The sequence below is a fragment of the Mastigoproctus giganteus genome, chromosome 2 (genome assembly GCF_048544385.1).
Source record: "Mastigoproctus giganteus isolate SK-2022 chromosome 2, ASM4854438v1, whole genome shotgun sequence".
NCBI lineage: Eukaryota > Metazoa > Arthropoda > Arachnida > Uropygi > Thelyphonidae > Mastigoproctus > Mastigoproctus giganteus.
The window spans coordinates 160,147,855-160,175,136 of record NC_143576.1 but is presented as its reverse complement, the minus strand read 5'-3'; the positions used below and the strand labels follow the sequence as shown (position 1 = coordinate 160,175,136).

The window sequence follows — 27,282 nt, the reverse complement described above, 5'->3', positions numbered from 1 at the left end:
TTTTATAGGAATATCCAGTAACCAATGGTTAAAACTCAAACCACTAAAAATAATCTCCAGATGCTGACAACACCTCTGTCATTCAGTTGGGAAAGCATACACTCTGGTAAATGACGTTCTCCAGATACTCGCCAAATACAGCAGCCATTAGATCGGAAAAGCGTGTACCCTGATTCGTCATTCCATGACAATATTCCGGGGACAGTTTCCTACATGTCACCCTTATGCTGCTCTCACTTCCTACTTGAACTCATGGTTGACAGTATTTAATGATGACCGACGGGATTTATATACAACTCTGTTGAGAACGAAAGCTTTCTCAACAGAGTGGTACATAAATTCCATCGTCTCGTTCCATCAGTTTCTGCGGTTTACCAGAACGTTTCCATTTGGAAATTGTCTCATCCCCAGTTGATCTTGGATGTTGTAGTTTTGCTGCAACGGCACGAAAAGATTGATTGCAAATATGACATCTTTGATAACTCCACGTTAGAAATCGCTAAACTCAACGCCTCGACTCATGTACTGAATTTCATTACTCTGCTCGGTTATTATTATTATCGGTTTATTTAAACACTAGGATCTGCTCCTACATATTCTGAAAGCAAGGAGGGCTTAATGCAGGTAAAATAGCATTATGATTTACAATTATAGTAAAATGTATTTATAGGATCATGACAACATGTAAGTTTTACAGATTAATCTATCACTGTCACTATGATAACATGTAAACTTATTTACAGTCAAAAATTCACCATTATACAGACCTACTGTTGTAGCGTGAACGCTAGAAGCTAGAAAATATGATGAATGTCTCGTCATCCACGTATCAGGAACGGTTTATATCTAGAAACTATTCTTAAGATGTGCATAGCCAGAATGGTTGATTTTTTTTTTTTCCTACAAATGCTAGAGCAGAAGGATTCCGGATACTTTTCGAAATATAGTGCAATACCTTTGCTTTCTTCACGCGAACAAGAATTCTGATTTTAGTGAACAGTTACTACAACGAAAATAAAGTTTGCGTTGAACATAACAATGAGCAAGATGTGTGATAGATGGTAAGACCATCTATCACACATCTCGCAGCGAAAAAAAAAAAAAAAATTCCAACTTTGAGTGGATAATTATGCTTCGTCCTCCTTGTAAGTTGGATCTGGCTCTATCGATTTCTTTCTTTTTTGCCTTTTAATTCTAAACATTTTAGAAATTTTTTTTTCTTTTTATAATTATACTAATTCTTTACTATTTTTCTCCTTAAGCTATTAACACTCGTGCTTAAAAAGTATCTATTAAGTGTATTTATCTTTGTTGTTTCATTACTTATTTTTATTTATTAATATAAGCGTTAGTGTATGAAGCTGACCGTATAATAAGGGGCAATTCAAATATATGCATAATCATTTTCAGTATTTAACATTTGATCTATGAATCTTGACAAATTTAACTATTGAAATTCGTGGTATGTGAATGAATATTCACGTATCTAACGAATATTCTTGATCACAGCCCTGAGTTTTTGGTATCAGGAGAATATTTCCTCTACTTACTGTGATATTCATTCAACAGTTGTTGGCAAGTAATAGAGGGGGGGGGGAGAAGCCTTTTCAGAATTACATAATTAATCTCCAGAAATTGCACAACACAAAAATGAGGGGGGAGTCAGGTTGAGAGGTTGTTTCAAAAGAAGCAAATGCTAGTAATCCGTATTGACTACAATGTTTTTTTTTTTTTGCAATCGAGTCTGGAACTGTTGGGACACGGCTTGTACATCAGTTATCGGAACAATGTCAGTGAATGGTCAGGGATCTGAACCAGCTCTGTAGATTTGTATCTGAAGAGCATAATAGTTAGTCATTTTGAATCACTGTGACGTATCGCCTAAATTCATTTGATATTTTCATACAATATGGAAATTGTTTTCCGTCTTTTTTTTTCTTTTGGAATGAGGAAATGTTTAGGAATATTTCGAATCATATACAACTAACCGATTGAGGAGTAAGGCGACTGTTACCTTCCCATTTACTGAGTCTCTTTAAATTCTGCCAACTCATGTATTTAGTCATCTCTTTTTTACTTTCAGGGTTTCACCAAGGAGTTCTGTACGCTAACGGCGCTGATAACTCACCATTCTGTGATGCCAGAGTTACTACCGTGTCCCCTATCCTTATCCCGATACAACCCTACGTTCAGGAAACAAGACTCGGAGGATATTGTGGACATCGACGAAGATCCAGACTACAACTTACTGTCCGACTTCCGGAAAATGATGTCCGACCTCAACGTTTGATGGTGCGCAGACTACAACTCATTTCGCAATGTGAATATAGGAATCGCTATTGGAACAGTCGAGCATCAGTTGATAATCAAGCCCTCGGGGATTATGTATTCAGCTGTAGGGAAAAAAAAAGACCTGTTTTACGGAGAGTCAGATAAACTATATAAAAAAGAATTCTTTCTTTCATGAATTCTTGTTGTAATCGAACAAAATCGGTCCGGGTTTACTTGGGCAAAGCGAGCTTAAGTTGAATACAAGTCCTTTCCAAACATCATAGGGAAGGAAGCGTAACCCGTGTCAGATTAATTCTTTCTGCTTGAATGCTGTGCATTTTATTTCTGCCTTCTACTATCGCACGCTTACCCTTTAAGACGTGGAATTTCATTTGCTGTCCCAAACTGTCCTTTGATACACAAAATTGCATTTTCATCCACATGTAGCAACCAAATTAATCTTGGTACAGTACTTCTTTTATGTTAAGTCGAATGTTTGGCCAAAGCAGAGAGATAAAAATATGACTTTAACCGACAATGTAATTTATAGCAGTTGTTTCATCCTTTTGTCCTTCTTGACTTCGTAATCTATGGCACTAATACGCGATTCCAACTTAGTTATAACTATGCGTGGTATTTATTTTGGAATAAGTTAAAACTTTGTAATATTTACATAACCTCAAGTCCTGCAATCAAAACCGGAGTGACAGCTCTGTGCTTGAGCACCACTGCTTTATGATACAAAAAAGATGACAGTGCAATACATTGGCATAGCAGGATACAAGTACAGAACGGTATACGTTTGCATATTGTAAGATCAAAAAACGAAGTTGCCTAAACTGTTTACTCTAAAAATGCATCTTTGAGTTCAATTACGCCTCCTTCTAGCTAACCGCTGTTATATACCTGAAGGACACTAGAAAATTCCGTCACTAAACAAATGCACCAGCAAAAAATGTCAATTGTAACATCCTGAGGAAGTTAAAGAATGCGTAGCAACATTTATTATTTATATTAAAGACTGGAATCATTTTATCTGAATGAGCTTATCAGGTTCGAAATGCCAGCGCTTGGCAACAGCAATTATTCACATTACAACACTTGTGGCATTCCAAGATATTTCATCTGCTCTGTGCGTGCGTGTCGTATTCTTCGCAACTAGTCCTTAATATTGTGTGGGTACTGCCAAGGACGAACTCGCCTTTGGAGAAGTCTACCAGAGTAAGTACGTAATACCCCTTTTAAGTACGCGAGTGAATGGAACAAATACATGTTTACTAAGTGTACACATCCTGAAGTTTATTTCGTGTAATGTGTGATGATTTTCCAGTGATGTCAAAAAGCCTGCTTAGTTTGTGCACGAGGAGATTTTTGTTTTCCTTCACTCTGGATGCCTCGTCATTACTGGTTACAAACTGCAGACAGCAATGCTATCGCTTCTAAACAGCATAATGTAAAGTTCCTGCAGGAATTAGAACACCAAGTGTGATGCCAATGGTCATTCTCGCAATGAATCCAAGGTGAGCATTACTCTAATGTGATTGGAAGCGAGTGCCTGTCGCCAAATCATCGTGGTTGTGATCTCTGTGTCTCTCATTACTGCATCGGTTGAGTTTTCCAGGTGGGTCCCTTCAAAGGCCTTCAGGCACCTCCAAGCACCAGATGGAAATATATTTTTATGATACTTGTATAAATACGATGTACAGGAAACTAGCTCTACAAGATCAAAATATGTTCTTCACCTGCGCGTGTCATAAAGAACTCATATGTTGCTGTGGTAATCTCAGACTTGTTACGTGGTGTCAGAAAAGCGTGATTCTCAGTTGGCCGAAGCAGATTGCGAGTGATCTTTGATGTACGAAATTGCTTCTTGAGATAATTTTATACTGGAATAGTTTTAAGTTTTAATAAAGAGGTTTTCCTGTAGTTCTCGTGTTCTTATTGCTTACGCAACAGTACATCTGACAGATGTGTCAACTCCTTTGAATTGAATTCTTTATTCAATAAGGAATTCGATTCACAGGAGTTGAATTAGGAATTCAGTCACTGAAAATATCACGAAACGTCAGAGTTTTGGTATCTAAAACTGCGTAATAAAAATGTTTTTGAAAGTTTAAATACAGAAAACACTAAAGGTTTAAGATTCTTTTAATCTCCTTCTGGTAAAACCTCAGTCGCCATTGAAAAGGTGTGTTCGGCAGGTAAATATCTGAACAGGTTTGGTATAAAAGCGTTATATGAGCTACCTCGTATTCCTGGCTTTTGCAAATTGGTAAGACTTACTCGTATGTGAAATATTGATGGGTATATGGAAGTGGAGTTTTATATTAAGGATATTAAACACTACAGGAAATATAAAATAGTTTATTTAAAAATCTCCACAGCATATCCGCATTACTTTTACATGAAAACAAATAATGGTTACACGCAATTGAACAGACTGTAGCGTTCACTAGGACGACAGATTCCTCAATTTCTGTGATCGGGACTGGCAAAATAAATCGGATTTAGACAAGTGCACTGCTGTGTGTAAGTTTTGGTATACGAGGTAGCTTCAAACTATTTGAATCATGTATGCAGCGTGTCACAGATATCTCCGCTTCTTAAAAGGGGACCTTTTTACCACAAGTTGCGAGTTTCCTTTTTTTTTGACAGAGTATGACCATCTCGGGCAACTTCGATCTTAAAATATAATTGACATTTCCAATTTATTTTTGCCAATATTTCTCGAATATCTTAAGCTGTTTCGTATTTAAAAAGTCGAACCAGCATGCATTTACGGAAACAAATTACATTTTTTGTATTATTTGGGCTGTGCTGCTTCCACGAATTGTCTTGGTATTGCACCATAAAGATCAACTACTTATTTTCCAAAAGCGAAGTATTCGCCTTTCATCTCATAAGAGGATAACATTATCGTCTCAGCTGTTTCGGCTTCATTACCGGCTCTTCAGTGGACAGGCGAATTTAGTTGGTGGGAACCAGTTATTCAGTGACTGAACTGCTGGCAGCAAAACAAATGTGCAGATGGCTTTTTATTTTATTTATGTATTTATAAACAAAAGGGCTTGAAACTTTATCGCGTATTAAACTAAATCCAGCAGAGGATGAAACCCATTTATTTCTGGGCTAAAGACAAATTAAAGTTTGCACCATTGAAACAAATCCAATCCTTGGCTGACTTTGCCTGCCCGTCCTTTGAAGAGCTGGCAATGACACAAAACAGCAGCTATCGTAATGGAGCGCTCTTATGAAGAAAGGCGAACACTTCTTTTGGAAAGTTAGTAATTGCTCTTCTTAGTGCAGTACCGAGGCATCTCGTGGAAGTGTCAGCCAAGACCTGGAAATTTTTGGTTTCAATAGTGCAGTTTAATTTAGCTGTAGCTTTGAGGATAAAGCAACGAATGGTCCCTTTGCTGGTTGAACTTATTGTAGTTCAGAAAAATACAAAATTCATTAACTGTTACAGGACTAACAGGTAAGCCTAAACTTCACTGTACATGCAAAATCTGCTTGAAGAACTGAATATTTGTTCGTCATACAGAGCCATAAATCCGTGTTTTGATTTCAAACATGGGATTTCTAAGCTGTATGAAGCTACCTAGTGTACCTTTTCTTCAAAGACCACAGTAAAACATCACTATCACAACATTTAAATATCTGAAAAGGATATTTGCTGCTTAAACGAGCAAAATTGTATTGTGCATACACTAGTGTGTTCCTCGTGCCATGGTATCGACACGCTACCTTAACAGATCACGTGCGTCTTGAATTTTATTGCTTCCTTGTTGACGGGCAGAACAAGTGACAGCTAAACCACTTCTGATTCTAGCCAAAATGTGCGCATAACTCCTTTTCCCTGGAAAGGAAACAGTAAGAAGTGAAATAGAATAGCAAATACAATGTCCTTAGATAGAATCTAAAAAGACGATTCCATTCACGTGAGAATCAATACATGTTTTAAGATTTAGAATGAAATATATAATATAAACATTTTTTGTTATAATTTAGATAATTTTGGAAAAAAAAGCACTTTGCAATATTAAATCTTTGTTTTCTCTACATATTTTCTGCGGCACTTGATTTTCAAACAGCATACGTTGAAAATTACGCTTGAATTGGCACCTTTTGTTTTATTCATTTGACATGAGTATGACAGGATTTTTCTTTACGAGCTCCTTTACCATGATTTTAAAATCAAGCGTCCTGCAACACTGATTTGGTGCCAGCCAAACCCAGGAGCAATGAGCCAGGGTGCTCTTCATTGAATTAGTCCCTATATTCGCCCCTTTTCCAGAGAAACTAGTGCAGACTTTAATGGACGATAATTCATGATCCCAGGAAGCCTTCTAGTGAACCAATCCTTTCAGACGGGGGAGTACAGCTCATATGGATTGGCCAGCCATATGGGCTATACTCAAATTCTCAGCTCTAAATCCAACAGAATGCTCCGAAGGGGGGGCTGCCAATCATAGAGCCACTCCCAGAAACTTTTTGATCATGCATCAGTTATTAAACACGAATGGAAACACACCTCAAACTATTAAAAAAAAAAAGTTGTTCTTCAAGGATTGATGTCACCTCCATGTTCCATACTCAATCACAAAAACATCGTAATGATTGTTAGAGTATTTTTCCGTGAATTATGAGTTATCGTTTTACGATTGTTGATGAACTCTTCTGCATCGCCCATAATTTCAGATCGAAATTTATCTTTGAATTATGGCACTTTAAAACAAATGTCTCACTAACGTTTTGTCATAATCGATAGTGAAATCATAGCCCACATATTATGAAACACCTTGCATATTGTGATAGTAACGGTGTATAAATGGTATCCAAATCGCCAAGGTTCCTAAAAGTAATGTATGCTAGATTAGCAAAGAGACAGGCGTAGCGCTACATGTACACACCGGTGAAAAAGATTACGGAAAGCACTCTCTTTAGCGGTGAAATCAGAAGAGTGAAAACGGTTCGATGTGAGCGAACGTGCACTTAACTGACCTAGAACCAGTGACGACATCTTGCACGAATGATAAAATTAAATGATACGCCCATAGTGACATCAGAAAATCACTTGTGGACAATATGATATGCAGGAGAATGTTTAGCTTGTGGATTGAGGATAGAATCTTGAATGAAGACGAATTTATTCAAGTTGATGTCATATTTATAGGATTACTCTGAAGAAAAACTAAGACAACGGAACCTTGTTCATGCTAGATAACACATGTGAAAATCCACATATCTTGGAGGATCTAGTTTTGAGTTTTTTTTTTTTTTTTTTGGTATCAACGCCAACTTCACTATTACAGCAAATGGATCTGGGAGTGCTTGCTTCTTCACCGCACCATTAGCTAATCGATCACCAACAGATAGTGAAAATTATTTTGCTAACACGCAAATTATGAACAAATATTATCCCAAAACTCATTCGCTCTGTATACTAGTTATTTCAGGGAAAATTTGTCTCGATTTACGTCAGGCTGTCTAAGAACAAAATCCTCAAAGAAAACTGCTGTAATCGAAACTCCTGTATATAGTATTAGCTGTAAGGCGAAGAGTACTTGCTATGCCAGGAGAGCTATCCCCACCTGACTCCAGTCCAACTAGAACAGAGCTGTGGCTTACGATGTAACCAACAGGCTATAATCGATTCCAGGAGTTGCACAAAGATGATCAGGACAAGCGTACATCAGCATCCTCTAGAGGATCGTTATCAGCTCTTCGTAAACGTGTGACTGATGCAGCTCGTTCGGGACTTTATTAGGGCTGTGCTGTCGAGTCTCCACCAAATTACGCGCAACTGCAGTTAAGCATAATTTGGTGATGCCCTTTAAACAAGCCCATTGTGTGCTTGGAAACACGAGAATTTCTGCGTCGAGAGAATCGGTTTATACGTTTTGGAACGAGAGGTATTAAGGATGAAGAAACTGTGGGAAGTCAGCTTCTCTGCTTCAATAACCATTCATGTTTACTGCTGCGAGAACAGAAAGTATATTCAAAAAAACCTACGTTAGTATTTTTGTTTATTTCCGAATCGGAAATTTGTACATAATAGGGTCAAACGTTTCGTGATATTTTCTTACCACTTCTTCAGTGGCAGCTGTCTTTGCAATATCACCATCACAAAAGATCACTTCCATTATAAGAACTTGTTCTTATTGCAGCTGTCGCTGAAGAAGTGGTAAGAAAATACCACGAAACGTTTGATCCCCCTTATGTACATATTTCCAATTTGGAAATATATAATAATATCAGCGTATGAAACGTAGGTTTTGAGTACTTTATTTAAAATTATTATATTTACGGAACGTAATTAAAATGTCAAAATATTTTAATTACGTTCTTTTGTCAAAGGCGAAAAATTATGAAGAAAATTACCGGTCATTGTCAAAAGAATTAGTTTACAATGTGTGCTTGCATTACAAATCCACAGTTAACTCAAGTGCCACCAGTCATCGTCTGTAGCGTGATAAACACATTATGCTTGGACTCACAAATTCTAATGAGCCAACAGTTGGATCGGCCCATGGACTACACACCTACTGCTGGTGCAGATTAGTTGTTAGAATTAATACTTGAGATTTCCTGGCATACAAAGCCATCAGTTCAGCCTTCTCTGAATATTGAAGTTGAGTGTTCTATCAGTGGATTTAATGGCCAGTTGTAGCTCTTCTTGGTAACGTGCACCCTATTGGTACTAGCCTACACTTTGGCACAAATGCTTCGTACTTTCAGTCATGGCTTCTGTGGTTGCCAACTCCATCTAATAATGATCTATAAAAGTAAACCATTTTTAGGCAGTCAGAAGAAATGATAGAAGCCTGCAGTGTGAAAGCTCTGAACCAATTTGCCTTAACAGGAGAGTGAAAGCAGCGTCTAGCCCCAATTTCGCCACAATAATAAAATTGTGACGTCATTTCAACTTCGTTTTTAAGGCGCCTTCGCATAGACACTAGACGCGCGCATATATATAGTCTTTATCATGTCGTCCGTCTGTCCGCCCCCATGTAATATATGGACTCATGAAAATCCATCCACTGCGATCGGATGGATTTTCATGAAATTTTATATTTGGTTCTTATAGGAATATTTGTCGATCCCTTCCAAATTTCATTAAAATCGGGAAAATAGAAATCCAGCAATTATTTTTTTCCGTACAATTTTTATGAAAAAAAAAAAAAAATAAATTCATAGATTAAATTTAATCTTTAGGCAATATTCATAGTTTTAGACAGTCAGTACACGCAACGTGTGCATTGTTATGCTAGACTTGTGAAGAAATACATATATATATATATATATATATATATATATATATATAGAAAGAGAGAGAGAGAAAAGAGACTTAAAGTATACGGGAGGAAAATAATAAATATTATGCAGTTGTAATTAAACTGAACGACTAAGTTTAGAGTTTAGTAAGTGTTATATAAAGTTATAATATTAGTGATCAATTGATAAGAAGGTAACTATATTTACTTCTGATTTCAGTTAAGCACAGAAAAGGGGCAAAATCTGAACTGATTTAAAAAAAAAAAAAAAAAAAAAAAACTTGAATGCGCCTAAAATGTAACGAACTGCATATATTACCTAATGTGTAAGGGAAGTATGTTATCGAATGTTTAGACATTACTAAATATGAAAGAGTTCAATCAATATCACATTTGCAGCGTGTTTCGTTTGTCTCTGAAAAACCTTTAAGATCAATCGTAGCCTTCCCTGTTGACCCCCCCCCCTCCCCCGAGCACAGAAATCTATTCCTATATGTGAAAGTACATTTCGAAAATAACTCTACAACGATAAGTCGGATCGTGGCCAAATTTTCGACCTGTGTTCTGTTGATTCTTGAGAAAATTTATGTGTTCAGTTATATTTCATAGCCCTCCCCTCGCACCAAAAAATATTAATAAAAATCGGCATAAATGAAAAGTAGGTTTTGGCATTAATCGAGAAGAAAAATGCGGATTACTACTACATTGTGTTGGTTCCAAGTTCGATTTCGTGACATTCCTTCTCCAGCTTCCCATTTTTACCTTTTATGAACCAGTATTTGGAACCGGAGCCCTCATCCATTTCAAAATTCCATGTCGTTGGGCTAAATTCCATTGTTATAAATCATGAATTATTACTATTTCTTAATAACTGACTTAGTTTAACTTTTTTTTATGTGAAAATATTTATAGCGCACATAGCAGTGGAACGTAAGGGAATTTAGCAATGACGTCACACGTCATTGCTAAATGCCCACGTGACTGCTGAGAAATGTAATGTCAAATACCGAAACTAAAGGGAGAGCATACGGGGCCACGGTGGCCTTGTGGCAACGTTGCCGGCTTGCTGAATAGCTGATCGAGGTTCGATTCCAGCTGCTACCCTCATGGGGATTTTCCCAGGGGCATTCAGCATTGAGTTTGGCGGTCTCAAACCGTGGTCATGAGGTTTTTCACCGGGATTGACTCCGGTTTTCCCCTCACAACAGACAAACCGCCCTTCGCGACACGGAGGGGCACACGAAAATTTGATAGGGCTAGGGACGCGAGAAGACTGAACTCCGCAGCGTTTTCGCTGCGGACTTTACTCTTGAGGGAAGGGGGGTTAGTGGGGCAGCCGCGCCACCCACCACCACCATAAGGTGGGTTATGGCCACTCTATTTAACAGACATGCTCTACTCCTTAAAAGAATGCATTGCATGCACTAATTTCAGCTGCAGCTGATAATTATGCTGTACTGCATAATTATCATAACAAAATTTAATTCATTACAAAAAAAAAAAGTTAGTTAATGTGTGCAGAGTATTTCATTTCAGGCGCGTTAACGGACGTTAATAATTCAAGATTTACAGCAAAAAGCACTATTTAGGCGCAAACAGGGGAAAATTTCGTTTCTGCGCATATCAACAAGCATAACATCCAGTGCTTCAGCTACAGTATATTTAATATGGAGAGCCCATGTTCCAAAAAATAAAATTTGTTGGAATTCTATTGATTCTACAAAGGAAGGGTCTACAAATCTTTCTTTAAAATCCACCCACCCACCCATTGAGAAGAGTTATTACATGTGGACGGACAGACAAAGAAATAATTATTGCATTTCTATTAGTCCGATTTTAATGAAATTTGGAAAACTCAACAACCCTTTCTAAATGGTCCAAATATAAATTTCATGAAAATTCGTCCTGAGAGTTGAATTGTTACATGCAGCGGGGAGGGGGGGTGTACGCGTTATGCCTCCGTTCTTTAAAAGGGGACCATATTTTACAAATTGGGCAGTAAATTGCATTACTAAGGTAAATACGCTTACTTTTATTTATTCCTGATGTCAAAATATCTATAGCGACAATGTAACGACATTTTGTAACTTCCTTACAATGTAACGGAAGTACAGATATTTGACCACAACGTTTGCATTGTTGCAATCATACTAAGGCAGTATGATTGTGCCGGTGTAGTCTTGATGTCAATCATAATTCCTGTAGTAGTAACTGCAGAAAGTATGATTGTGACGTCATACTACTCTACGAATGGATTTCGCTACCCTCGCACGCTTTAATTTTTTATTATTAGGCACCTGTACTGGAAACCAACGTATCAAACTTTGCAGTCTTCTGAACTTTGATTTCTATTCGTTGACAGAACTCGAAGATTGTCATCAGACATGTCTTCTGTATCTCTTATAGATCTTTATCTTACATGAAACTGTCCTGAAGTTAAATATTTCCTTTACTAGAGCAGTGGCTCTCTTCAATGTTTTAAGATATAATATTACTGTTCAAAGACGGTCTATCCATCCCTCTACAATAAAACTTCAACAAGGTGAATACATGACAACGGCAGGTAAAATCTCGACAAAAGATCCAATAGTGTTTCTAGTTGTTTAAAGAACTGTTTGCATCTTACCTTCACATCAATTTCTCCTCTGGGTGTGATCCGAAAGGTGAGAAAAGTGTCCAGTATCTTTTTGGTCTGGGGACTCATGTGGATCTTCATAGCTGAAAAAGGGAAACAAACAAAAATCTAATATTTTGGCTTTAATTGGAATATATATTTTTTTTAAACTGGTCCAGTTTCAAAGACCGATGTCACACGTTATTCTGCTTGTTTTAGTTCTAATGTTTGTCCTTCACAGAACACACTTTAATCGTCCGATAACTATTTTAAAATCAAATTTTTCTTCTTCACAAAAAATACTTTATCACTACTCTTTGGGTGCAGTCAACTTCAAAGTATCTTCCCGTCTTATTTATGCAAACATCTCATTACCCACAATCATTGTTGGAAATTATTTTATGGAAGTCTTTTTCAGTAGTTTCATCTGAAAACGATGATGATTGTGTTCTCCTGTCCCCACACCATCTCAGGTGAGGGTTGCATTACTTTTTTTTCTTCCCGAGAAAGTAAAAATAATTGTGCGCGATAGGTGGTTTCTTGAGAATGCTCTGCACTCGACTTTGGCAATGTCAAACACTCAAATTTTATTTTCGAAAATTATTTGTTTTATTCTGTTTTTCTAATGCAGTCCGATGAAATTCAAACATATGCCCTTTGAATTTTGGATATCAGTTCACTAGAACTTCAGATATCGTACCGGTTAGGAAAATATCGTCACGCATTCTAATCACATCACCGCTACTTAATCACTTCCGTGATGCATGTTTTCGTGACCAATCAGATTTACTCAGTTGAAATTTTTGCTGGTGCCTACAAGGATATTTCACATTAAAAAACTTAGCCAAAGAATACACACACTTATAGACACAGCCTTACTTGCTTTGGTACTTAACATACTTTTATCGATATAAACGGAATTTCTACTACAAATTCACAGCAAACGATCAACAGCAAACATTCTTCCTTCAAGATTGGCACATTTAGGACAGTGCATCTAAGGAAAAAGGCCAGAGAATTGTAAATTATTCTAGAACATTAATCATCTGACGAAGTTTCCCGGAGGCAATTGTTTTTTTTTTTTTTTTTTTTATTAATAACCAAATAGTATTCTCCATTTCTTGCCTCCATCAGGCTTTTTTTTTTTTTGCCCCATATTCTTAAAACTCCTTGTAAGGATATCATTTTGAGTCAGTTGAAAATTTTCATAGCAGAGCAATGCCACTTCTGAAAGGATGCGAAGAAAATTAATTCCAGTAATGTTTTCAGATAGGGCAGAAGTGTTGGGATACGTATATGAAGTCAGAGGAGAGTAATTTGTAGACAAGCACATATTCGCCTAAAAAGCGCCCGATAAAAATTTCTCTTAAACTATGTTGATAGTAGCTCTTTTCAAGGAATTGATGTAAGAAATAAGCAATGTTTGGAATCTGTTTTCATCTCATTGAGATCCATGAGCAGAGAATATATTCAACAAATTTACATTAGCGGGGAGTCGATATTTGTCTTCAAGTCTCTCCCAAAGCAGTCGAAAACTGAGCATTCAAAGATCAACTTGGCTTGTAATCCCATACCGAAATTTTCACCAGAAATCTAAGGAATTTAGCCCAGGAAGCACAAGAAAAATGCACGGTAACACCAAGGTATTCAACCGGTACCAGATCGGGAACTAATAGGAACTGGGTAGTTGAAGTAGCTCCATCTGCATGGCAACAGCTGAAAACCTGCAACAGAATATATATAGAATGGGGATCCCACCGGTTCCGGGAGCATGCAGGTGCTGCAAGTTCGGACATACGACCCACACCTGTACTCAGACAACGCCTACCTCCGACCACTGCTCTGGCAAGGGCTATGAGTACAAAACTTGCCCCAACAGAGAACAGGATCCAACCTGTGCCAATTGTAAAGCAGCCAAAATGGAATACACACATTCGATCAGCGATCCAAACTGCCCGGTCTATATCAAAGCAAAGGGTCAATACCACAAGAGAACCGACTATGGAGACAAACAATAAGAAATATAATACATCCAAAATATTTGGATGTAAGGTATATTGATGTCATGCGGCAGATGGGGGAAACCCCTGGTGCCGCATGACATCAATATACCTTACACCTTACATCCAAAATATAGCCACTGAAATCTCAGGAAATTAGGTGGCAGGACCTGCCAGAGTAAATCTTAGTCGACTGGTCCTGGTCTGCCTCCACGGGGCTAAAGTGGGGCAACGTTGGGCCTCAGTAGGGGTCCAGCGGCTAAATGACCAGATGAACAACGGTACACGACGCTACACATGTACAATATCCATACACTTTTGAATCTCTGGCATTTCCAGTAAACTGGCACACCCATCACAATGCAAGCAATGTGGAGATTGGGGGAAACCCCTGGTGCCGCTTGACACCAAACACACTTTACACCCAAAATAGAGATCATCCAACTAAAACGCGCAAAAAGCCAGGATAAAAGCTGATGAAATCAATGCAGCCATACACCCACTCAAAACGGGTGTGTGGATACCCAACCACATATAAGATAGTATACGAAGAGGAAGATACCCCTTGGGCGGCGGTAGTGGTACGCAACCCAGACTACACAGTCACGAAAGTTAAACAACTATGCTCGTCATGGGCAGCTTGTGCCCACGTATTGACGCCGCTAGGCCAGTTCTACATAGTAGCATTGTACTGTAGACCGGGGGAGGACATTACCCCAGCTACACAATACCTTCAAGCTTTGGTGGACATGGTCCCGGACCAGAAAATAATCATAGGGGGAGATGTCAATTGCCGATCCCCCACCTGGCACAGCCTGACTCCGGACAGAAGCGGAACTCGGAACGGGCAAATACTAGACGAATACCTTTCCAATTCCCCGACGTGGTGCTAAATAGGCCGCACCAACTGCCCACGATCGACGTCACGCTGTCCACTACGAACGTCGCAGGCTATATAAAGGACTGGCTTGTTCGGGATTCGTGGACAACGTCCGATCACAGAGTGGTTACCTATCAGATAGCAAGGTCACTTGCCAGAGCCCCAATATCCAAGCAAATACAAAGCCGCTATGCCATTCGCAAAGCAAATTGGGAACGTTTTAAGGAAATCCTAATACCAGCAACGGCCCAACACCTAACTGAGACAAATCAGCTCGAGGAATCCAATAAAACCCAAACTAAAGTAACCAAGATAATAACAGAAGCCAGAAAGAAATGCAGCAATAAAAAGAAGACCAATCCGGGGGGCTGTCCCCTGGTGGACCCTGGAAATTCAACAGCTCAGACAGGAAACAATTCCAAGCCGACCGGGCTAGCCAGATCGGTAAAATGCCTGCCTGGTCGAACCCAAAGGTCGCGGGTTCGAATCCCGCCTCGGGCTTGGATCAGAGTACAAAATTCTAAAACCTTGGGAGGTGCAATATGGTCACAGAAGCCGATGCGCCAAAAACTAACAAAAAAAAAAAAAAAAAAAAAAAAAAACAACAATTCCAACGGGCAAGGCGCACATGGTCGGCCCATGAGGTTGAAGCTTTAAGGGAAAGATATAGAGAAGCCAGAAACAGCTACGCAAATGCGATCGCTAAGAGCAAACGCAGGGCCTGGGAGACTTGTTAGCACAACAGGGAACACCGAACCCTAGCGAGTGGTATACAAGATAGTCACGAATAAACTTCCCAGGGGGGAGAAGTCATTTCAACCACCCAGACACCACAAGGTGATTATACCACCATGTGGCAACAATCTATAAGCAATATATTGGATTCCATCTTCCTGGAACCAATAGAGCCAACACTGCCAGAGCAACTTATCATCTGTCAAGATAATGAAGCTTACTCAACAGATACTCAGGAGCCACCCTTCACACAGGATGAACTACAACAAATGGCAACCCAGATAAGAAACAATAAATGTCCAGGCCTGGACTACTTAGAACCCGAAATTATTAAGAAGACTGTGGAGATCGTTCCAGACCTCCTCTTACACCTATATAACAGCTGCTTGGCTAAGGGCATCTTCCCCAAAAAATGGAAGACAGCAAAGGTAAAATTAATCTCCAAAAATTCGAACAAACCACCCCACCTGCCAAACTCCTATCGGCCAATAGCCCTACTGCCGGTTGCAAGCAAACTGCTAGAAAGACTATTCTACACAAGGATAAATCAGCATTACCAGACAGCGAAACTCACAGAGACATCGCAATACGGATTCAAGCAGGGCTCGTCTACTGTGGAGGCCTTGCGTAGCCTATCGGAATCAGCAGCAAACTGCAATAATAAATATCTACTAGTCATCTCCGTTGACTTCGCTGGGGCGTTCGACACCATTTGGTGGCCGAGCGTCCTGGCAAGACTAAGGCAGGCACACGTGCCGATCAACTTATACTCCATAAATAGGTCATATCTCTCTGAGAGACGCATCATCGTGGAAGCACTTTATGATAGAGTGAATCGTGATGTCCGCAGGGGCTGCCCCCAGGGTTCTGTTCTGGGGCCACTCCTGTGGAACATGGTTCTGGACGAGTTCTTGGCTTTGCACCTCGGTGATGTGCGCTCCCAGGCCTTTGCTGATGATTTGGTCCTCACCATTGCTGCAGATAGCAGGGCCCAGCTAGAGGAAAAGGCCAATCAGGCAATGCCAATATTGCAGAACTGGACCAGAACCCACTGCCTGACAATATCAACAACAAAGACGTCCTCCATCCTGCTAAAAGGCAAACTTGATATACTTAGACCACCACAAATAAAGGTGGGATCTACCACAATAAAACTAGTGACCCAGTTAAAATATTTAGGGGTTATACTGGATGGCAATCTTTCCTTTAAACACCATCTAACTTATATCAGAGCAAAAATTAAAAGATACTCTGAATTAGTGACTAGGATCGCCAGGCGGGACTGGGGGTTAAACCAACGCACCCTGTCATTGTTTTATAAAACAACCTTTCTACCGATCATCACATACGCCTCAGCAATATGGTTTCCCAAAACAGCAACTGTAGTAAACCGACGCATCCTTGATGCAACGCAAAGAACCATCCTCCTGACAGTTACACGTGCTTGTAGAACAACCAGTACCCACACACTGCAGGTCTTGGCCGGGGCTCTCCCCCCCCCCCCCGACTTAGAGATCACGCGCAGGGGAATGAACTACCACATAGAGAAAGGAATACCCTATACATACTGTGGACGTTAATGCACCACGAAAAAATGAAAAGACAAGACTGCAAAATCACCTGATGCAAGTTTGGCAGGAGCGCTGGGCCAAATCAAATAAGGGAAATATCACCAGGAAATTCATTCCGAACATCGACAGGATGTACCCCAGTCCCCCAACTTTGTTTATACACTACCTATTTACTGACTGGACACGGGGCCTTTAAAGCCAAGCTGACAGCGCTGGGAATTGAGGAGGATCCGAGCTGCGCCTGTGGGGAGCTTGAGTGCTGGGAGCACATTATGTACGATTGCACCATTATGAGGACCTCAGGTGCGGACTGATTACTGCAATGCACTACCTCCCTAAGAACCTGGAATCACATCTATTGGACTCACTAGAGGAATATAGGGAGCTAAAGGAATATGCCCAAAAACTATTTGCTAGGCGTAAAACACTGATAGCCATCTACAGAAGAAACAGAAAAAAAAAAAAAAAGACACAGAACACGCGTGGAGAGGACTCAAGGAGAACTTCCCTCAGGCACCTGCTCACTACTAATCATCTAAAGCCAACGAACGCAAGAATAGCCCCATGGAGATGCGGATCTTCCCATGATGAAGAGAACCACAGCCATTGATAACAGACTAACAACAGACCTGGCCAGTGTTCATAGCTGAGGACAAATCTGGATACTAAAGGCTACCGATGACAGAGAAGACCGACGAAGATATAGAAACTCCAAGTTGCTGCCTTGACGGAGCCATATTGGCTCAAGGCTCTGCACTCTCTTGTGCAGTGCAATCCTTTTACTCCCACACCCGGCAGGGGGGGGAGGTGACGGCTTGCTGTCTCCTCTCTTCCCTCTGGTGGGGCATGAGCATGCCTGACTGAATAATTGGGGATCACCTACCATACCGACCCCCTTCTTCCTATTTCACCCCCAGCCTTCACTCTCCCCTCCCATCACTTTCTCTTCTTAAATTTGGACGTCCCTACACGTCCAAATTTAAAATACACCAAAAAAAAAAAAAAAAAAAAAAATTTCGCCCAACCTTTTAGGCACTTCAGAAACAGGCCTTCAGCGTCAAACCCCATATTAGCGCTTTAATGTAAGTGAACTAAAATCAACCGCGGTCGTTCCAATTTTATTTTAGGTCCTAGCCACTAAAATCCCAGGAAAGTAAGTGGGAGGACTTGCCAGAGTACAATTGACTCACTGGTAACACCCGGCTAGCCTCCACGTGGCGAGGTATGGGCAACGTCGGGTCCCATTAGGGGCCTGGCGGCCAATAAGCCAGATAAACAATGGGCACAACATATAACACTACTCATGACCCACACACTTCTAAATTGACGGGTACTGGCACCGATACATAGAATATTCGCGGAGATGGGAGAAATCCCAGGAGCCGCTAGACCCTCAGTATACCTCATACCTGGGATCACAAGCCAAGTTGATCTTTGAATCCATCATTTGAAGTTGATCTTTGTAAACCCATAGAATTCTGTAACCTCAAATTTCTCAGTCGTTATCGTATACAAAGTAGAGAAAAGTAATGGCACTTCTGAAAGTCGTCGTATATGCCGTCGATGACATGCGATTATAGATAGCACCGAGTATTCCTCGTTTATAAATAGTTTTGGAGTCAAAAGTATCATGAGTGTAGACACTAACCAGCAACTCCAATCCCATCAATAAGAGGCAGCTCCACTGTAGTGGTTCCCAATAGCGAAATCCCTATATATGGAGGGAGGTTTTCTACGAGCTGACGGAGGCTCAGAATTTATAGTTCCGCCTCTTATGGTCCCTTTCTTAACTGTCACTCTTCAATTGTTCCAGAAGCCCAACAACCATGGACAAAGCACTGCTGCCACTATGTTGGGGTTGTTGGTGCGCGAATGACAGATACCAACAGAAATATCTGAATTGTGTCCACTGTCTTTCGTGACAGAATAGTAGGCACATATCGCTTTCTCGTACTTGGTTGCAGATTTCCGTCGATGGCTGGAGGAATTTTCAAAAAAAAAAAAAAAAAAAAAAAACACTTCAATTGAAGGTGTAGTCCAACCCACGAGTCTCAAAAAACTATCAGGTCAACTAAGCTGTCACGCAGACTACGGAAGACAATTCAGCTATTCCTGTTGACGTCTAGTCCTCAATGTACAAAAACGACTGGTGATGAAATAACTGTGCTCTTTAGCTTCGCCAACTGCTATGTAACCTAGTCATTTTTCTCATCTTTTAGCTACATCGATTGAGGCCGACTTTGGAAAATTCAAGCCAATTAGATTGACAACGATAAATGAATATCGTGCCATCCAAAAGTCACAACGACTGCTCCTCTGACACTTTGTAGCAACTCTGCATGCAACCATTCAGGGATGCTTCTATGGTACCGCAGGGTGATTGAATACCTTTTTACTTAATGAAAATATGTTCGTGTGGCACATCACAAGATTCATTTCTGTAGTGGTTCTATTTAAAAACTCTTTTGCAGTTATTTTTTTTTTAAGTCGTTGTCTACTTCAGGCCACACCATGACTAAAGATTCTTCACTTTATAAAAAGCCTTCATAGCATTATACAGATTTCCACTATTTTGAAAACCTGTGGGCTAGAATACAAATGACGCAAAAGGATTGTTGAGGTCTCTTCAAGCAGTGTTTAGTTGGTCAGTCTCAAGCAGAGATGAAAGGATTTTCTTTAAATATTTTTATCCCGTAAACAGGCAAGCCCATCTTGAACATTCATAAATTATCTCTTAAAAGAAATATTAAATGATTGATACTTGTAAAAATCACAGAAATACTATTACTGACCTTCACTTGTTGACTCCATCCTCGAGGCAGTGTTCACGGTATCTCCAAAGAGGCAATACCGTGGCATCTTCAATCCAACAACGCCTGCCACACATGGGCCTGCAACAAATATTTAATGCATTTCACCTTATCATATATTTCATTATTTTTCTTTTAATTATACAATACAAAAGAGGCTTCGCTTAATGTGAATTCCCATCTCGTATATATTAAAAGACAACAAAAATTTAATAGATTCAAACTACTTTTTTAAGGCAATAAAAAGAACTAAAGTAAGAAAAGGTTGTGCTCAAAAGTTATGACAATGCTCTTATCTTTTAAGAAATGCTAGAGATAACGGTACGGATTTTTCTAGGTTATGAAGGGTATACTTTCGCAGTTGTATTTGGGTTGCATTAGTCACGTATGCTACCTACCAAAAGTATTCGAGAACATCACGCCTGGAAAAGCATGACTTAAAGAAAGAGGTGGCCTTATGACACCGATCCGTCGTGGAACACCTTCGTCTAGTTCCTTGCCTCGCGTAGCAAGAATTAGCATTCATTTCTCCTTCAACACCAATTGGGTCTACACCCAAATGGCATTGAAGGAGGGTAGACCCAATTCAAGTTCAACCCCAAAGTATTCTCATATACAGATCTAAACTTTGGGTTGGCCAGGTCAGTTATTGGACTTCGTGCTCCTCAATTAAGGATTTTTACTCGTTGCATTACATGAAGAATTTCGTGCTAGACAAGAATATCAAGCAGTGTTTAGTTGGTCACATATTTGTCAAAAGTATCATGAGTGTAGAAACTAACCAGCAACTCCAATCCCATCAATAAGAGGCAGCTCCACTGTAGTGGTTCCCAATGGCGAAACCCCTATATATGGAGTAACACATTTATCACATTTATACCACCATTTTGTGGTATAAATGTGTTACTCCTTTTATGCGTTTTCCCAATGAGTGAGAACTTGATTAATAATAATTTATTACTTTATATAGAAATCTGTCACGGGATACAATATATTATAATTTGTTTATTTAGATGTTGTCTATGGTCAGTGTGCCGAGGGCAAAATTCGTTGTTTTGGGTGTCATCATTTAAAAAATTTTCTTCCAGACGTGTCTTTGTAGTGATTCGTATACGATTTATAAATGTGAAACAAACATCCATATATAAGAAATGATATGAAGGACGTAGTTCTACAGGTCTGGGGCTTCAGTTTACGAGTCAACTTTAAATTCATCAGGAGGAGGATTCGCCTAGTGAAGTTTTGCAAGGAGTCCTTCTACTCCCAGCTATGCCGCTGGTGGGAGGTGGGGGGGGGCATTTCAGAGAACGTCTGAAATTCTGAATCAGCCATGGGAAAAGATGGAGTATATCAATTGGTGGGTGCTAGATAAAATATCCATATCCTCCCTTCACATACGCACAAAAGGATCCCCAAGAGACATTTTTCAAATAATGAAACGCAACACACTAATTTAAAGTGGGCACTGCCAAATTACAAGCATCTTCTTAGTCTAAGTCCGCTCGGCTATTTCATTCAATGCGTTTCTAGTTTTCCACCACTCGAGACCTACCTGTTGAATACGAATAAATGTTTTCGATACTCCTAAATGTTTCCTTTGATAATGGCACCATCCAGTAAGTGTAAATGAATTACTTTCACGTACGTTATATATGTAGGTATGCCAATTATACCAACGGTAACTCATATCTATCTGCTACGTAGCAGTATATATTAACATATAACCACTGCAGCAGATGACACTTCTCTTTCACTTCCTTTCCAAGGTTATCACAGGTAATAACATTTGGGTTAACAAAGAATATCTGGAAAAAGAAGCAGCAAGCTTCACCTTAAAAAAATCTCGGCATTACCACGTCAAAGAAGGTTAGCAGATTAAACTCAAAGAACAAATAATTTGTGTTCTTTGGGGTTGATTAGATCGTGCATCAAGAATTTATTACCTTGGGCCAAACTATCAATCATATTTCCAAAAGGAAATTCTACAGCGTGAGATGCGCAATAAAAACGTCATAAACGCCGTGCTACGGATTTTTTGCTAATTTCGAACAAATTGGCTGCTATCTCACAGCCTGTGTTTGGCGGAAGATAGATTTCAAACCGAAAAGAAAAAAAAAAAACCTTAACCAGTAAAAGTTACGTACAAGTGACCACTTTAATTAGAACCGCATCTAATGGTTAAAGAGGGGTTATCCCTCTTTAACCATTGGAGCAGCCTGGATTCGTCGTGATATGGACTCAACGAGGTATCGAACTCGACCAACAAGATTCTAGTCCACTTATTTGCTATTGTATGGCTGCATGTCAATCCGCAGTAATCTAATACTCCGAAGAGCTCGTTCCACCTCATCCTAGAGGTGCTCAGTTGGAACGAAATCTAGTGAATATGTAGGCGGAATTCAATCTCATGTTCCTGCAACCAATTCTGTAAATTTTTGGTCTTCTGACATGGCACATTATTCTCTTGGAAGACCCCTTTCGCAGATGGATATACTGCAGCCATGAATTGATGCGCCTGGTCGGGGAAAAAAAAAAAAAAGTCCATATAAACTTTTACCATATAAGGTTGCAAAGAGACCAATATGCACTATGGAAACACTTCCCATTCCATCACACCTGACAAGATATGTCTGTGAACTAATGCTGTTTTCTCCATATTCTGTTCTTCCGATCAGCGGGAACTGGAATTCATATGACCAGGCCGCATTTCTCCATTCTCCATTGTAACCTTCTTGTTTTTTCTGACAGGAACGGAACTCCGTTCGGTCGTCGACTGCGATACCCCATCCATAAAAAGGCATGACGAGTTATGCGTTCTGAAATGCGTCTTTGGTTAACCCTGTTGCAGTGCGTTGCTATTTGACTTACTGACTGACTAGCCTTTGTGTTACCCTACACAAGTCTTGTCAGTCCGAGGCATAGTTGTACATGAAAACCCTAGCAGGGTTTTTGTTTCCGAGATATCGACTATAGCCTGAATTACACGATCTTAATATGGAAAACAAAAAAAGAAAAGTTTCACAGCCGAGAGGGATTAGGCTGTTAGCCATAGAGTCTCAATTCGAATCAAGCAATTATTTTGATGAGCTGTAGCCGAATGGTCAAGCAATAGGGTGCACAAGTACAAGTGCTTTGAGTGACCAGGGTTCAAACCCTGACCGCTAAATACGGTGTTGTTTCTTGTATTCTGTCTAGTTTGTGAATGCCTTTGACCATGTTTTCTTCCTGAAGTATAAACAGGAAATTTATTTACTGTATTTTATTAACAAAAGATTTTTTTGAAACATGGTGTCTGTCCGATTACTTGTGGTAATTTAGTTGCGCAATTTAAGAAAGGTAAATCCTCAGAATATAAACGAAGAGATACAAACCTGAATGAATTCCAATTCTCAGCTGCAACGTTTTGTCTGGCCTGTGCCTGATTTTAAACTTTCCCACAGAATTCACCAACTGTAAAGACATCCGAGCAATTTGTCGCGCATGCTCATTTCCGTTTCTTACTGGCAACCCAGACGCCGCCATATAAGCATCCCCAATTGTTTCCACCTGCAAAACAAAGATTAATGGTCAGCAGGCATCGTTGACCACAAAGCCGTAATACGTGTACTCTTAACAGCAATGCGTTCTACTTTTCAAACGATTCACGCGGCGATCATTTATCCTTGTTCGAGTGTTGCTTCGTGCACTGGATCGTGTATTTCAGGATTTCACCCATAACTACTCCTGGTCAAATGATAAGTCGTGTTTATCGATTTAATTCGCTATTATATTATGATGCTCCTGTTTGTGTAAGGTAGCAATTGAAACTGCCGCACCAACGTCCACGATATTACTCGATTCGGTTCTTAATTTGATTAGCCACCCCTCTTTATACCAAATCGGCAGATTAACAATTGTATAAATAAAGCAGCATATCAAACATTAGGAGAACAAAACATAAAAAAAGAATTAAAAACGGACACCATAGTATATAGAAGAAGTAAAAGACTTGGCTAAGATCAATGCAAAATAATTTCAGAAACATTTATCGAATAAAACAAATGCACAGATACACCGAGACTATAAAGAGATTCGAAATAGAATCACTGAGGAGGAGAAAAATAAAACAGGAGTATTGGGATAGATTTTCAAAAGAATTAGACCACGGTTTCCATGGAGCACAAAGGAAAGTTGAGGAATGATGCGAAGCCAAATGATATGATAAAATAATAAGCATAGATCAGTTACACTAGCAAATATTAGAAAACAAGATCGGTTAAGAGGACACAGAATTAAACGCGGAAGAAATTAAAAGGAAACCTAAAAAAAGGGGAAAGTTCAGGTATAGATAAAACATTAAAGAGAAAAGCTAACTACAGAATTAATGTAATTATTGAAATATTTTTTTTAAAAGAGATTTACCAAGTGATTGGTATAACAATAGCGGTATATAAAAAGTAATTGAGCAATTGGCAGAAAATTATAGGGGTATAATTTTATTAAACACTTCAAAATAATTTAATATGGAACAATCCAACATCGATCGGGATGCTGAAGTTCAAATATATGAAACTACAGCAAGACCCATAATAACATACGCTCTGAGACAAGAGGTACAGCAGTAAAAATGAAACAAGTAGAATTGGGTTTCCAGTTCATTAATACTTTTAGTATTAATGAACTGGAAACCCATCGGCAAACGCAGTAGAAGAAGGCCAATTTATTCTAATTCAAAAAGCAGCATGCTTAGTGTGTAGTGTGTTTAGGGTCTAACGGCCCCCATCTCCGCGTAGTATACATTATGGTGTGGTACAGAATACTGTAGAGGCCGCCAGAGGTTTAAAAGTGTATGGATATTGTGGTGTGTAATATCGTTGTTCATCTGGTCTTTTAGCCGATGGGTCTCAAATGAGACCCACCGTTGCCCATACTATACCTCGTGGAGGCAGACCAGGTACACCAGTATTTTAGAGTTTTACAATTTACTGCGGCAGGTCCTGCCACCTAATTTCCTGAGATTTCAGTGGCTAGGACCTTAAAAAAAAAGTGTGTGGGAGAAACACTGGAAATCGGATCAGACCGAAAGAGATATAAGTTATGCGGGGTAGAGTTAAATTTTTTTTTTTTTTTTTCCTTTTTTGAGTGTGGGGCTTGTGTAGTTTTGACAAGGATCAAACGCTAGTCGCAAGATAGCTAGAGGGGGAAGGGAGACTGGTGGATGAAAGATAGAAATATGGGGTTAATAGTGAAAATAACCCCAAAAGTTGGTGGGGCAGGCCCATGACTCACCAGGTGAAGATAGGGGGGCAGGGGGGTACAGAGTAACCATCCCCCTGCTAAGGGAAGGGATGGAAAGTGAACCGAGTGAGGGTACCCGGTTCAGCTGGCCTAATGACGTTTCGGCAGCAAACTGCATAATGTCTTTGTCGGGTCTTCGTATGCCATTCCTGGGACATGTTGTACCGTCCGTGTGAGTGGTCAAGTCCAGATCATGACTCCAGTTTAAACCAGTGGTCAGATCCAGGTTAATTTAATGATTAGTTGTTCTTCAGATTGTCGCTGTTAGGTTTTTGTTTGGTTGACACATGTAAGGATCTTTATTCTGGATGACGAGTGGTTGGGTGTGTAGAAAAATTCCTGCTAAGGTTGTGGGTATGTTCTTCTAGTAAAAAGATCCTGCGCAAACTGCGTTAAGGCTTTATAATTGTCCTCGCTCTCCAGGAGATATTGTTCTTGGTTTATTGTCGAGAAATGTATTCTGGTTATTAAGAGGTAGCGGAGGTCTTCGTATAGTTGGCAGTGGTGCATGAGGTGCTCCCACGTCTCTGGCTGTCCACAGTGGCAGAGTGGTGTCACTCAAACCGAAACTGGAGAGTTTTGCTCTTATTGCGCCGTGTCCCGTGAGTAGATAAGATGTCAGCAGTCCCGGTGAAAAGCAGTTTGGGCTTTTGTGAAACACTAGTTCGTGCTTAATGGGGGGGAAAAATCGTCTTAGTGAACTCTTTGTAATATTCTAACTTCATTACATACTCACCTTATAGACATCATAATTTTCAATCGCTGCATCGAAATAAGTGTAGAGATCGTTCAGAAAGTCAACCACCTGTAACGTTAAAGTATACCAAATTCATTTCATTGTAATCATTCAACAGAACGATGCATGCGCAGAAATCAAATTACTAAAAATGGCAGAGGTATTAAATGCTTCTACAGATTAATCTGTGTTGGTGCGGGTGCAAAGGTATCTGTCCTTTTATGAACCACATGTTAAAACTAAGACGCATAAAAAGCTGAGATTATTTTTCATACCTTCATTAATGGATTAGGCGAATACAAAAAAAATTTTCAAAAAATTTAACAGTGGAGGTTACTATTTTACGCACTTTCACATGAAATAACATATAATGAATTGACCGTAGTGTTCACTCATTGTATCACGTTTCCCGCGAAAGTATTTAGTTTTCTTTTTATACATTCGATACAGCGATATTTACTCAATATGGGTGTAGTGTTGCAATTCACTATTTTATCACATGAGTAATTAGCGACCTCTGTTTTGCATTTGGACCTACATTGAGTGATCTGCAATAGCATGTAAAACTTTGTCAATTTTCAAGTAGAGAAGACTGCATGGCTTAACAGAAATCAAGCTAAGTTAAATATTACTTATAAATTAATTACAGAGAGAGAGAGAGAGACAGTTGTAGGAGCATCAGCGACTGAGGCTATATTGCTCCGTGTATGGTGTCTGTAAATTGCGTGTGTCCTGTAGTTGGTCGATTTTCTGTTTGCTGGATGAAAAACCCAAATTTCCGGGAGAGAAAATCATTCTACCCTCGCCTGAGACCGACTAACTCAGTCGCGTTGTGAAAAATGCTCATAAAAATTCCTCATATCATCGACGGGACTCGAACTTCGGTCTCTTTGCGCCCAGTGTGTGGAGAACGGTGGTACCCACGAGGGCGCGAGCGAGAACCCGGGGAACAGGTATAAAACTCAAATCGGTTAGCAGACAGAGTTCCTTGTATACAGAAGCCTAAATTTCATTAATTTTGCATTGAAAATTCTTTCATTTTTGAATCGTTCCAGTTCTTAATTGGAATTATTAAAAATTAAATTTGATATTATTCACACTAGATTTAAGT

General features: G+C 39.6%; 2 protein-coding genes across 2 annotated transcripts in view; one reads left to right on the top strand and one right to left on the bottom strand.

Annotated features, from left to right (window-relative positions):
- Positions 1-4,197, top strand: part of LOC150089704 (uncharacterized) — a 364,373-nt gene extending 360,176 nt beyond the window's left edge. Inside the window, exon 10 of the mRNA XM_090389606.1 lies at positions 2,084-4,197. Within this exon, the coding sequence (XP_090245732.1) occupies positions 2,084-2,290 (207 nt within the window). The 3' untranslated portion in view covers positions 2,291-4,197. The remainder of the gene's footprint in view (positions 1-2,083) is intronic.
- A 1,885-nt stretch (positions 4,198-6,082) lies between these two features.
- The window catches only part of LOC150089703 (atrial natriuretic peptide receptor 1-like), a 31,846-nt gene continuing 10,646 nt past the window's right edge, over positions 6,083-27,282 (bottom strand). Inside the window, exons 11-15 of the mRNA XM_090390081.1 lie at positions 26,172-26,240; positions 23,530-23,704; positions 20,141-20,239; positions 12,175-12,266; positions 6,083-6,130 (exon numbers count right to left, since the gene is read on the bottom strand). Of these exons, the coding sequence (XP_090246207.1) occupies positions 6,083-6,130; positions 12,175-12,266; positions 20,141-20,239; positions 23,530-23,704; positions 26,172-26,240 (483 nt within the window). The remainder of the gene's footprint in view (positions 6,131-12,174; positions 12,267-20,140; positions 20,240-23,529; positions 23,705-26,171; positions 26,241-27,282) is intronic.